This window comes from Malus sylvestris, chromosome 15 (assembly GCF_916048215.2).
Source record: "Malus sylvestris chromosome 15, drMalSylv7.2, whole genome shotgun sequence".
NCBI lineage: Eukaryota > Viridiplantae > Streptophyta > Magnoliopsida > Rosales > Rosaceae > Malus > Malus sylvestris.
This window is the reverse complement of record NC_062274.1, coordinates 32,630,250-32,645,594: the sequence shown is the minus strand read 5'-3', so window position 1 is coordinate 32,645,594 and position 15,345 is coordinate 32,630,250. Positions and strand designations below refer to the sequence as shown.

The 15,345-nt window shown below is 34.6% G+C and overlaps 1 protein-coding gene across 1 annotated transcript; it reads right to left on the bottom strand.

Annotated features, from left to right (window-relative positions):
- Positions 1-1,030: 1,030 nt before the first annotated feature.
- LOC126602153 (uncharacterized) lies at positions 1,031-4,966 on the bottom strand. The gene is made up of 3 exons (XM_050268984.1): positions 4,585-4,966; positions 4,137-4,317; positions 1,031-1,660 (listed from the first exon to the last, which is right to left on the bottom strand). Exons 1-3 carry the CDS (start codon positions 4,750-4,752, stop codon positions 1,656-1,658), a joined length of 354 nt encoding a protein of 117 aa, XP_050124941.1. The 5' UTR covers positions 4,753-4,966; the 3' UTR covers positions 1,031-1,655.
- Positions 4,967-15,345: the final 10,379 nt, after the last annotated feature.

The following is a 15,345-nucleotide window of genomic DNA, read 5'->3' as shown; positions in this document are numbered from 1 at the left end:
TACTATTCACTTTACCCTTTATTTTATTTTTATCGTTAAAACTAAAAAATTTCAAACTCTTTTCATTAGTTTTCCTTTCTTTTTTACATTACACATATTTTTTTTTATTAATTTTTGTCATTTAATCATCTTTAATAGTTTTAATATGATGTCCAAAAATCAACTAAAAATGTATAGAAGTAGAAAATGTTGCGTGGATAACAGTAGCCAAGCCAAATCAGTAGTTTGTAGTTTGAAAACTGGTCTTTTAATTGTTTTGAATACAGTTTTCAATGCTACATATCATTGAATCATTTAATACTACGTAGTTTTTAATTGTTAGATTAATTTTCACAATTGTTTAGATTTTTTATTTTTAATCTTAGTCATTCATTTTCGTATCATTTAACGCTACATAATATTTTGAAGAAAATTTTCCATAGTTTTAGCCCAGTAGCATTCTGTAGCTCTTTTATTGAAATACTTATTAAAACTCCACTTAGTCTCACTTTCTCGATCAACTTTTCTTCTATGATATGTATCATTGAGTGATTTAAAAAATCGACGATTAGATCTTTCATATACAGATCTGATACCTTTACATTTGCTATATTTATTTATTTTTTTTTAAATCGTAACACTAAGTGATATTTACCATTGTAGCCGGACTCGTTCCTGAAACTTCATTTGTTGCACTTGTCTCTCAATTAGTCATTTTCTATTTACTTTGCCCTATTCCAACTTCTAGTTTTGCTTACATGGCCGTTAGTTAAACATTTGTGCTACCAAACAATCATTTTTCTCAATTTCTTTTCAATTGAAACACTCCTTTTTTTAGTTTTCTGCACTTTAAAGGTGACTAAAAAACACAAAAATCGCTGCCGGTAGATGTACAAACTGACTGGAATAGAAGCTTCCTAAGAAGATGATTGTTCATGTCTTTAAAGTATATAATGATATGTGAGTGACACTTGCATTGGGGTAGCAACAAAATATATATTCTCATTTGACACAAAATTAAGAAGATGACTGCAAATGTAAAATTCGAAGGTGTAAAAACAGCTACCTAATTTGCAGATCAAAGAACCAACACAACACACTAAGGGTGTGTTTGGTTTGTAGGAAAATAGGGCGGAAAGTGACGTCCTCCATCCACATTAGGCAATCACAGGCAAGAAAGCCAGGGCGATGCCGTGGGTTTTCAACTCTAGTTACACATAATTACAACAATGTTTCTAATTCTACTACTACATATTTACAACCATACTCACAATCCTATTTACAGATATACTAATCGGTATTTAAAACCATGTTAAATGGGGGGAGTTTTACCTCAAGATTAACCATGTCCTACCGGGTGTAAGCAAATAACTCCAGTTCCGGAAGCGGTGAGTTTTCTCGTAGGACTGTGGCAAGCAAGGCACAGTCAGTTCCAGTCCCACGCTGGGTAAACTCTTACTCCCGCCTCCCCCAGTACAAAACTTGATAAAATTAAACAAATCCCCATGTCATTGGTTTTCACTTTGACCCCTGCTCTTATAAACTGGGCTAAATGCTGCACATGGACCGTCAATTTCCACTGCAAAGAACGGTTTCTCCATCGTCACCACCATTGGTGTTCTCTTCCTGTTTTCCTTTGCCCAGACATTGGAATATCCAATTTTGAAGCCATTTTCTCACACTAAATAGCAAAAAATATAAATTTAAAAATTAGAGAAAAACAAAGAAAAGCATCTAAAACTTATATTAGGAGACAGAAAAATAAGCAAAACCCAGTTGAGAACTCACCATAAAAAACCAAACTTCACCTAAGAAAACTCTTAAAAATAAAAAATAAAAAAAAATTGAAGAACCTATTTGAACTTTACACAGGATGTATCAAAGGAAAGACAAAAAAGAAAAGAGTAAAGTCATCAAGCTCAACCCTTTAATTTAAACTCCAAAAATATTAAACACAACCCCATTGAATCATTAATCTTACTGTAACAACAAATTATTATGGCCAAACACAAAATTGAGATTGAGCATGTTAATTTTATTTTAAAGGATTCATAATTTACCTAATTCATCTAATTAGCAGCCACTAATTACAAATAGATTTGTAGATGCAGGACTAAATTAGTTCGGGTTTGGACTGCAATTCACACAATTACCTATATTTTTCCCAATTGTTATAATTTCCCAAAAAAAATCATAGGAAAAAAACAGACTTGAATCAAACCCACCTTCCAGCTTGAGCGAAACGACGCCGTCTTCAACGGAGACAATATCGACGTTACCGCCATCAGCCATGAGCAAGGTATTAAATATCGATGATATCGGAAATATCGGTAGTTCAAAAACACGGAAATATCGATGGAAATATCGGGATATTATCGATATCGATAAAAATAATATGGAAACCAAGGAAATTGTAAGAAAATTTGGAAATTTTTATTGAAACTTTGCAGGATGTTTATTTAGTCAATTATCTATTAGTTTATCACAAAAAATTGGAAGGAAAGACATTGCATGATGGATTTAACTGATTTAAGTTGATTATATAACGAGCTGGCAAACATTGTGAGTGTAGAAAATATATAGTAATTAATGAAAGAAGTTTAAACACACCATAATCATTTATATATAATAAATTATTTGGATCATTGGATCAGAGAGCTAGAGACAGGTTTTGAATTATTTGGATCATTGGATGCTTTTCTTTTCTCACACGCCACCACACACACAGAGAGTCAGAGAGTGAGTCACACTCACACGCCACCACACACACACAGAGATCGAGATTCAAGACCCCCCACACCACACACGCACACAGAGACTGAGCTCAGTCTCTCGATCCTTCCTTCTCTCTTCTGAGTTTTGAGTCTTCTCCCTTCCTTCTCTCTTCTGAGTCTTCTCCCTTCCCTTCTCCCTTCTCCAGTTCTCCCACACACACACACAGACATCATCTCTCGATCATCCTTGTCCGCGTCTTCCGCCTCGTCGGCGTCGTCTCCATCTCCCGTGCCATAACCTTTACCTCAAATCGGTCATCCCCATCGGCGCCCTCTACTTCCTTTCCCTCTGCTCCTCCCTCGCCTTCCTCCTCGTCGAGCCCGTCACCATGTCCCGCGACCTCTACCTCTCATCCGTCGTCCCCATCGGCGCTCTCTACTCCTTCTCCCTCTGGCTCACCAACTCCGCCTACATCTTCATCTTCATCTCCGTCTCCTTCATCCAGATGCTCATGGCCCTCATGCCCGTTGTCGTCTACTCCATCGGCGTCGCCTTCAAGCAATGTCGCGATAATATCGCTAATATCGCGATATTATCGATATTATCGATATTATCTCGATACTTTGATGAAAACCTATTGGATATGTGTAGAAATATCGGACTCCCAAAAAAACGATAATATCGGCAAAATATCGTCGATATTATCGATTTTTTATACCTTGGGTATGAGAGATTGCGAAATCGAATTTGTTGGTTTGAAGGGGGGTTTTGCGATGGCTGTGAGCGAGAGAGAAAAGCAGGGAGGGTTATCAGGCAGTGAAAAGTTAAACCAAATAGAGAGGAGACGACACGCACAGTAGATGACAGCGCACTATCGTATAAAAGCAACACGTGTGTCTTGGCTTTTTAGTCATTTCACTGTGAAAGAAAGAAAAAGATAGAACAATTTAAACCGAAAAACAGGGGCAATGCCGTAATTACACTGCTTAGGAACAGTGTTTTTCTCATTGCGCTTTAGTATGTATAATTTCCTTGCTCGCGCTAAACTAACATAAAACATTAATTGCTTTTTTATGACCAATCGTACCTTCATTGATAATTGAAAATGCTCATTATAATTTATAACCTAAAAGTTGATATTTCCTTCCATGATTACCAAATACAGAAAAACAAATTTTCATTTTCGCGTATGAAACATAGCCTAATTGGTAAGGAAACTGATTCATCACACTATTTTTATCCAAGAGCACATCCCATATTTATGAGCGTTTAGATAAACTAAACTAAAGAATATCAAAAGACAAGAACCCATCTCCTCTAATTTCGACATAAAATTTCCAATTAATTCATTGGAAGTTTGAATTAAATCTAGGGGTTGAAGAAGTGATCGCCACAGTGACATTTCCAACCCAGAGGCTTGTAATTCGAGTACTTGTTGGTACCTGGATGAGATGGGTCAAGGAACATCATGGGGATGGTTCGGGTCATGCCTGGTTCGACCCGCCGCTCGCGGCTGGAAATGGTGGGCACTTGAACCGCCACGCATGGGTGGCAATAATTGCACTTGTTGTGGCAGCTTGGTGGTTCTGAACCCAGCCTGGTTTTCTCCTCAAATAACATGCCCTGCACAATTTTTAGCACAACATTAATTAACTAATTATAACCTTAGTTTTGTTTCAATTTGATCATAAATAAAAATGAAAATTAAGACACTGTTTAATAACCATTTTGTTTTCAGTTTTTTAAACATGAAAACTATTTATGTGATTTTTCAAAATTTGAGTTTCATTTTTCAATTTTCGATTTTCAGTTTTCAGAAAGGCAAAAAAACAAAAATGCAATGGTTATCAACGGGCCTAAATTAATTGAAGGGTAAATGTTTGTGCTTACCCGAAGAGGAGGAGTGAGAGGCTGAGGCAGATGAGCAGTAAAACAAAAGGCTGGAATTGAAGAGAGAAGAAAATGCACAAGGACAATGGCTCTGGTGGCTTTCAAATGAAGATAAAATGAGTTTTTCATGGTAGTGAAAATATATATATATATATATATGATGCGCATATCATGTCACCATGCAGTCATCCCCCAGATTAAATTAAACACAACCCTTCAAGGATAATAAGTTTACAAAAAAGATATTGAAATCCCACTTCCCAATTTCTCTGAAAGTACTTCAAAGGCAATAAGCGAGAGAGAGAGAGAAAGGTTTTGGTTAAATTTGTGATGGAGTGGATAAAAGGAAGGAACAGGAAGTGAATAAATTTTGGGGGGCGGGGGGGGGGGGGGGTGGTGGGGGTGGTGGTGGTCGGTTATGGGGGTTCTGACTGACCACAATGAGAGAGAGAGAGGTGCAGAGGGGAGGGGGGGGGGGTGGGGGTGGGGTTGGTGGTGGTCGGTTATGGGGGTTCTGACTGACCACAATGAGAGAGAGAAAGAGGTGCAGAGGGGAGGCAGAATAGTGAAAGGAACAATACGAAAAAGCAAAACAAGTTAGTAAGTATGTGTTGTAGTCTAACTGGTTTTATCTGCAGCTGGGAGGTGAGTAGAAGTGACTTGCAGTACATACAGGAGGCCTGGCAAACGGATCGTGTTTGTCGTGTTCATGTCGTTTTCGTGTAACACCTGTTATCATAACGGATCGTATCGTGTCACAATTATTATCTTAACGGGTCCTTAACAGGTCGGGTAAAGTGACCTGACCCACCCGTTAAGAAAAATATTTTTTTTTCTTAAATTTGCACATACCACACATTGCCACATAAATATTACTTCAAAACATTAAAACACATTTTTCGTTTAAGTACTACATCTACACTCGAAAATAAGTGCCTAATAAAAAAATAATACATACACTACTAATTTATTACAAATATTAAATGTGCAAGGATATGCAAAATGAAAATGTTTTTGTTTTCAAGGTTGCTAAGTCTTTCTCAAAAGTTTAAACCTCAATTTACAAAATCCTCGATTTACATCGATCATCATGAAATTGTATTGGAACTTTGGCTTGATCTCAGCCGATCCAATGGTCATCAATTTTTTAAATTTAATTTAACATATATATAATTATATTATATAATTATTATAGTTTTTAGGGGTATAAAATTATTAAATTAATATATATAATTATTATAGTTTATTCATACTTTTATTAAGTATAACATAAGATTTTGTGATATCCACTAGTGTAAATATTTTAAATTGAAGATCGAATTCATTCTTTGTATTCATATAGGGTCAAGGAGCGTAGCTGTAAAAAATCATCAAAATCAGAGTTAAAATAACCGTTAAATCGTGATTTTTCGTTTTATAACCGTCGAAAAGTTTTGTCCCGTTACTTGATCTTTGAATGTTTATTTTTTGTAATTTTTGGCGTATGAGATCTCGAAGTATATACAAACATGTTTGACGGTTGGATCGTTGAAACTAGTTTCGTAGAATGTGTGTATCTCATCAAAACAATAGATTCATTAACACTTAAAAGTTTATTCATACCTTCATTAAGTATAACATAAGATTTTTTTGTACCCACTAGTGTAAATATTTTAAATTGAAGATCGAATTCAATCATTGTATTCATATAGGGTCAAGGAATGTAGCTGCAAAAAATCATCAAAATTGGAGTTAAAATGACCGTTAAATCGTGATTTTTCTTTTTATAACCATCGAAAAGTTTTGTCTCGTTCCTTGATCTTTGAATGTTTGTTTTTTGCAATTTTTGGTGTATGCGATCTCGAAGTATATACAAACATGTTTGACGGTTGGATCATTGAAACTAGTTTCGTAGAATGAGTATTCCATCATAACAATAGATTCACTAATACTTAAGAGTTTATTCATACTTTCATTAAGTATAACATAAGATTTTGTGGTATCCACTAGTGTAAATATTTTAAATTGAAGATCGAATTCATTCATTGTATTCATATAGGGTCAAGGAGTGTAGCTGTAAAAAATCATCAAAATCGGAGTTAAAATAACCGTTAAATCGTGATTTTTTGTTTATAACCGTAAAAAAGTTTTATCCCGTTACTTTATCTTTGAATGTTTTTTTTTTTGTAATTTTTGGCGTATGTGATCTCGAAGTATATACAAACATGTTTGACGGTTGGATCATTGAAATTAGTTTCGTAGAATGAGTATCCCATCAAAACTATAGATTCACTAATACTTAAGAGTTTATTTATACTTTCATTAAGTATAACATAAGATTAGTGTAAATATTTTAAATTGAAAATCGAATTCATTCATTGTATTCATATAGGGTCAAGGAGTGTAGCTGTAAAAAATCATCAAAATCGGAGTTAAAATGACCGTTAAATCGTGATTTTTCTTTTTATAACCGTCGAAAAGTTTTGTCTCGTTACTTTATCTCTGAATGTTTGTTTTTTGGAATTTTTGGCGTATGCGATCTCGAAGTATATACAAACATGTTTGACGGTTGGATCATTGAAACTAGTTTCGTAGAATGAGTATCCCATCAAAACAATAGATTCACTAATACTTAAGAATTTATTCATACTTTCATTAAGTATAACATAAGATTTTGTGATATCCACTAGTGTAAATATTTTAAATTGAAGATCGAATTCATTCATTGTATTCATATAAGATTAAGGAGTGTAGCTATAAAACATAATCAAAATCGGAGTTAAAATAACCGTTAAATCGTGATTTTTCGTTTTATAACCATCGAAAAGTTTTGGTCGGTTACTTGATCTAAGAATGTTTGTTTTTTGCGATTTTTTGCTGATACAATCTCGAAGCATATACAAACAAGTTTGACGATTGGATCGTTGAAATTAGTTTTGTATAATTCGTATCGCATCAAGTTCAATGGTGTGTGTGTATATATATATATTTATATTTATTAAGTAGATTTAAATCTATTTATTTTGTACGTATAATTGACTGGTACACAGAGTGGTACATCACGTGTCATTATAAAAATAGTGGGATATGTCACATGTGTGATAAAAAGTTAATAACTTTAAAAAAAAAAAATTCTCACCACTTTTATTAATTTTCATTTTTCCCTCTCTTTTTTGTTTCCTTTTCAGCTTTTCTTATAATTTTGATTTTACCCCCCCCTTCTTTTTCTTCAAAGGGTAGCAGCCTACCCATCTTTCCCTCTCTTTTTTTGTTTCCTTTTTAGCTTTTCTTATAATTTTCATTTTCCCTCCCTTTTTCTTCAAAGGGTGCGGCAAGAATGGAATGGAATTATGGAATCAATGGATGCATATTAATTAATAATTATTATAGTTTTTATAAAATTTAATTTAAAATTTAATATATATATATATATATACACATATATAATTATTATAGTTAATATTTTGGGGGTATAATTATTATAGTATCTATAATTATTATAGTTAATATGACACACCCCGATCCTAGAATCAAGGTGTGCTGGCCGTCACGTGAGCGTGACGTAACCAAAAGTGTGATGCGGAAGCAAAATATAAAGGAATTACGAAGGAATAAAACCCAACTACTAGCAATAATATCCAAACAACATGCTAGAATAAGTTTAAGTGTGCAACACACATATTCAGAGCATAAGTACTAGGTGCAGTCAAGTATGACCATAACTAAATTACAACACCCGCAGGTGAGTCCTACATTTATGTAGTCTGTCAGTACGCCGTGGGAATCCTCGTGGGCCACCAACGCTGCTAACTAGAACCTGGAGGGGCGAAAAACAAGATTGAGCGGGTTAGTAAAACAAAGCTTTTCGAAAACATTTCATCAAAAACATTTCTAACCCCTCGCTGTAAAACCTATATACATTCCCAGAAAATAAAATAATAGTATATAAATCCTCATATATCTCAAATCATCAATCTTTATCAAATCCAGAAAATATGCCATGCCATAAATGTCAATAATAGAATATGGATGCATCAATATAACATGTGACATAATGAATCAACCAGAGACCCTGCAGTTGGTCATGTACGGTTAATTCCATAGCTCAATATTCAAACCAACCGGAGTCACCACGGTGACCTGTACGGCACTACTCTGCATATAAGTCGGAACTACCTGAAGTAGTTTGTACGACGAGAATGGTGTAATAATACGCTCTAGTGCTTCTCTCATCAATCATCTGTGCACATAATCTAAGGTCACCTACCAGTCGGAACCACCTTTAGGGGTCTGTACGACTAGCATGTCGGAACCCTCTCATGGTCTGTACAACATGCACCTACTTGGATCCAAGGTGAACGTGCGGTGCGGGTGAATAATATAATCACTAACACCAGGGGTGCAAGTTATGAGCTCTCAACACAATTCACATGAATAACATAAAACTCACCTGATACTCACCTGTGCGTCCATAGCACCAATTCACATATATATATGCATCAATTATCAATTCATATAATTCATAATATGCATACATGGCATTTTAAAAACATATTTTCATTTAAATTCAATTTCTGGGAAATTCAGTAGTATATAGATAATAACAGAAAATAACTGCCCACTTACTGATAAGTCGAAGGGTCGTAACCCCCGTGACGTCCTTGAATCCGCTCGTCCTCGGGATAGGTATCACCTATATGCGAAACAACTATAAAAACGTTATTTAAAGCATATAACTGACAATTCGTAATAACTTCTCATACGGTGCTCAATTTGGGTATATGAATATACCACAGTGACCTACTCGACGTCACGGACGTCGACATATTTTTAGAAAAAAAATTTCGAGGCTGCACGTGCCCCCACGCGCCGGAATAGGCACGGGTCCACGTGCCCCCCACGTGCATCATCCCCTACCTCCAGTCGCCGGGAAAACTCGCCAGCGTCGGAAACTGGGCAGACCTGTAATCGGTCTTTTCTTGCTCGATTCTCAATCATTTTCTATGAAATTTTCACCAAAACTTCACAAATTACGAGAGGAAGAAGGCTATACCTTTAAAAACCTCCAAATCCTTCGAAATCACGTCGGGAAATTTCACCAAAACCCACCACCTTCAAACTAGGGTTTCGCGACGTCCAAAACTTCCAAACGAACGTCCCTGAGCTTTGTGGAAACTTCCTAGAGCTCACTATGAGCTTGGATTGTCCTAAAAACGAACCAATACAAAGTTCATGAATAGTACTCAATTCAGACCTTGAGTTTTCAATGTGAAAACGAAGGGTTCTTACCTGAAAATGGTACCTTTGAGTTCGTAGGGCACTCATGAACACAATGGTGCTAATCTCCACTTCAATCCATGAAGTTTTGATGGTCCTTGGGTGTGGTCCGTACAGTTTCGAGAGGGAGAGAGTGAGAGTGAACCGAGAAGATGAGAGAGAGAGGGCACGGGGTGAGGGTATCCCGTGTGTGTGTGTGGTCCATCCCAAAACAAGTCCAACTTCTTTCCCTAACCACACAAATTGCAAATAATTTTTAATCCATTTCAAATTTTTCCAAACTTAGGAAAATATGCATTATTCAATAATATGTCATACACATACCTTAGCACCCGTCAAGGACAATTTCATCATTTCACAACCTCGATAAATAGAATATATATATATATATATATATATATATATATTATAGTTTTTAGGGGTATAAAATTGTTAAATTAATATATATATAATTATTATAGTACTTTTTTAGGGTTATAAAATTATAAAATTAATATTCTGCTTATCGTGTATCGTGTTACCCACGTGTATACTCAAATCAACCCGTTATCTTAACAGATGCTTATCGGATTATCCAATAACGACCCGATTCGTTATCGTGTCGATCTAAACACCTGTTAATTTCGTGTCGTATCGTATCATGTTATCCGATCGTGTCAGGAATTGCCAGGCCTACATACAAGTTAGGGCAGTGGTAGAAAAGCAAAAAGAAAGGAGGCTTAGATATTATTAGTTACAACTTACAATAAACATTTAATGAATGAGGTTTGACTGCTGTTAAAACTCAGCTGGGTGAAACTCTCATGTGTCACGGTCGTATATGCTCTCAAACGATGGAGTTTATAAGTCTAGTATGGCCAAACGATAAACTTAGATGTGTTTAGCTTAAAATAATGAATCAGTAATACCATGTTGTTGTCCTTATTTTTTAAGAAGTTTATTTATTTTTATTATGAAGAATAATACTATTTTAAATTATATTAATCGGAAGGAATTGGTTTAGTTAAATTAAAGAGATAAGTATTATCTACAGGGCCAATTTATATCTAGCTAAAATAACGATTATGTACATAAAATGATTCCTAAATGTAAATCCGAATCAAAACCCTTCACTTTTAGAATATGAAATGTACAGTTCTTCTCATTTTCCAAAATAATATTTTTTGTCTTTTTGAGATTTTAAGATAGTTCTTCTTAGCCCAAATTGTTTCACAACCCTTGTTAACTAGTCAACTTAAACAATTAACATAAAGGTAATGCTCGAAAAATTAAATTTGTAAACAAACTCTAGCTAGAAATTACGGAAAACTACAATCAAGGGTTGGAAAAACAGAAAGTCAATGCATGACCAATGTCAAGCTAGCCACATATGAGACATTCACTTTGCAATGTTAAATTCATATGTAAGAATGTTGTGAATTCGAAAGTTACTTGTCTCCTTATAATATGTGAGAATGTTGTGAGCGATGATGTGTAGTGGAATACAAAATAAATAAGATAATATTTATGAGGTTTGATAAAAATAATTCTCACTATTTTTCTCTCCTCTCTAACCTTGTAGTTTATTGATATATTTCTTTTTATCATCACGTATATCATTTGTGAGCTATCATTGACCGTCGTATAGGAATTGTAAAATGTGCTGATTAGGAGGATTAAATAGTAATTCTCAACTTGTGTGCCTCTCCACCAAGCCACTTTCTTTGACTTTGTACCACAATTGAAGGTTCATTCAAACCAAATAATGTCACCCATATTTACAACAGAACATCATTCTTCTTGCAAACATATTAGAATTTAACATGTGTGCATATATATAGTGGCATATGACAATTTAACACACTGTTATTGGGAGTTCAAAATATCTTACTCTCTAACTTATTGTGAATAGTTTTATTAATATTAGGTTTTACGCTAAATGGTAAGGTTTTCTTTGTCATTTGCAGGTCAAATAAGTGGTGTTGTGCATAAAATTATATTTTTGTGATTTTTATTTAGTCTTTTGTACGTGTTAGACTGTAAGTTGCAAATAAGAATTAATAACTTTTAACATATAAATGGGAGGTTTAAGTTCGATTCTTTCCAAAGACGAATGTGAATTACATTATTGCTAGTCAATTGTGATACTAAGTTCATCATCTCCTTATAGTAAATAATTATCATTTGTTAAAAAAAAAACATATAAGAAGTAAGCAATGTCTAATTCAATTTTAGTAGAGTTAGGAATTGGGACCAAAATTGCCAAAAACGAAGCTACAAAACTAAAATGAAATTGTGAAAACACCTCAAAAGTTTACAAACTATGCCAATTAAAAAATATGTTGTAATTTCTAACAGAAATTCTTGAAATTTCTAAATGTATTGGTTCCAAAGCTGCTGATTATCTGGACGAATGAAAGAGGAGCAAAAATAATTTAAAAGAAGATATAATATTTAAGGATCCAAAGGAAATGGCAGCCCCCTCTAGTTTTCCTGATTTGTTGCTGTGATTTTTACGGATCACAATTAGTCAAGCTGCCAGCTGCGGAGCATTCACAGTACACTGCCACTGGGGAGGTTGCAGAGAGAGAGAGAGAGAGAGAGAGACAGAGAGAGCAAGAGAGAGAGTGAGCGTAACGTGAGGCCCTTTTCATATTGTGGGAAAGAAAGAGAAGAAAGATGTCTGTCATCTAGTTTTCGTTTTTGAGGTTAACCTTTACGTTAAAGCGATCCAACCAAAAGACCAAATGTGTTTTCTTCTTTGTTTTGTTTTTTTTTTTTGATACACTTTTGAAATTAATCCATAATGTGAGTATCAAATAACATGTTTATGATAAATTATCTATTATTTAATACATTTGAATGATTAAACGATATCGGATTTGATTTTTTTTTTTATTAGAATGATTTTTGAATGAAAATAAAAAAATTGAATCGTATTAATTATGAAATTTGTAGTAAAGATGCATTCCCACAAAAATTTAGTATAAATTGTATGGAGTGATTTCATTTCTATTTACACCAAAATAATTTATGACAAAACTTTGACTAAAATAGATTAATGGCCTTCATGGTGATAGCTTATTCAAAAGATATCCCAATGTAAAAAAAAAATAAAAAAAAATAAAAACAACTTGGGATTTAAGCCCTCGTGACAAAGATTGTTGACCAATCTAATCCAAAATGAGATTTCTGTCAAATATCCATTAGATGCAAGGATAAAAATATCCAACCCCACTCTTTTTTCAATTTACCTTCGTTTTTCTTCAACTTTTTCTCTCCTCTCTCTAATTGTACGTCAACGTTCCACCACCCATTCTCTACTCTCTTCTACCATTAGTTTCAAGATTCATAACAAGAATAAAAATAAGAGTAAACTAAATGTATAAATTAAATTTTGTAAACAAAATGACATAGAAGTTGATAATTGGATTATTACTTAGATGTTGATTAACTTGCTTATTTCTTATTGGAGACACAACATTCAGTTTACAAATTTAGTCTACAAATTTAGGCCATCCCCTATGACCAATTTGAAGTCTCCCTTCCAATTCGTCAAGTTGTGGATCACAAAGTCGTAGAGGCTGTAGAAGACGCGATCACAGAGTCAATGCTCACTCAGGAACAGAATTCGAAGTGCGCCGTTTGTGAATTTGATCCATCGTTCGATTTTGTTCTCAAGTTCTTGCCATGGCGTCTTCTAAACTTCCTCTAGGTCTTGTAACATTCAATTTACTATGCATTCACATTTTATTTTGGGAAATACCCAAAAATATGACATTTTCTTAATCTTAGAACACAAATAGGACAAACCGGTCATGCACAAGTCATGCACACCATACACGAAACTAAAATTACTAAATCACTCATATATAAATACTAAAAATCTTCAGCCCATTGCATCACTTTTCTCATTTGGAAGAGATCGATGTGGGGAGAGCTCTATGAGCTATGGGTTTCTAGGTTGAGCTCAGATCGTTGAGCTCAGATTTCGAAGAGATGGAAGTTCAAAGAGAGGTGAGAAGAGTGGTTGGGTTTTGGGTTGACCTCATACCTCTGATTTCAAACAAAGGGATGCGAGAGAGAGAGAGAGAGAGGGAAAGAGAGAGAGAGAGAGAAAGAGATAAGAGGAGTGAACTGGGTTTTGTACCATATTTTCTGTTTTTGCCGAAAAATCCCATTTTTTTCGACGACTGATGACACACCCCGACCGAGGCCAAGGCATGCTGGCCGTCACGTGAGAGTGACGTAGCCATATGCACAGTGCGAAAGCGATAAAGATAGCAAATATACGAATAATTAAAAACCACATTTAAAGAGTACACTACTAACAAGAAGTGAGTGGGCAAAAACAGAAAACGTGAGTGGGCAAAAACAAATGTTTTACAAAACCATTTCATTAATCAACATAACTAACCCCTCGCTGTAAAACATGTATAATTTTTCCTAGAATCAAGATATAAGCATGTACATAAATATATATCTGAAATCATAACAATTCAGTTCATGCTTCACATAATCATATTCATAGGTATATATGCCATGCCAAGATATAATAGAGTAAACAATTTAGGTAAGAATAATTTCATAGAAATGTGATATGTTAGCCGGAACTCCTGTGGTAGTCTGTACGACTGAATTCATAGCTCAAACTCAATCCAGCCGGAGTCACTATTATGACCTATACGGCAATATACTGCACATAAGTCGGAACCACTGAAAAAGGTCTGTACGACAAGATTGGGTGAAATATAATTATGCTCAATTCTATTCTTTCATAATAGCCGGGCGATAAATCGCTAGTCACATACGAGTCGGAACCATAAATAAGGTATGTACGACAAGGCTATGCACTTAAGTTGGATCCAATATGAGCATATAGTGCGGGAGGTGACATAAATAAACAGGCTTGTACTTCATATCTCTGGCTAATTCACAATCACCCTAGGTGCAGCTTTATGAGCTCAACATTACTTAATCACATATCACATCATCGATGACTCACACAACCAAACATAACTTACATGTACTCACATGTGCCTCCACTACACCACATTTATATATATATATATATATATATATATATATATATATATATATATATATATACAGATTGCTTAAGGGAAGGGATCCCCATTTTTTGAAAAAAATGGGGATTAGGTGTGGGGCCCACTCCACATCGAATTTCAACGATCCGAACGTCTATTTTGTTAGTCTCGATTCATAGATCATCCTTGCAAAATATTAGCTAAATCGGAAATGTTTAAGACATTTAATTGGGTTCAAGGAAATGAACGAATACTTTGTTATATAAGAAAAAATGAAATTTGATCTTGATAATTAAATAGGCAAACGGTTTCGGATTGAATTGAATTTTTGCAAGGATGATCTATGAATCGATACTAACAAAATAGACGGTTCGGATCGTTGAAATTCGATGTGGAGTGGGCCCCACACCTAATCCCCATTTTTTTCAAAAAATGGGGATCCCTTCCCTTAAGCAATCTGTATATATATATATATATA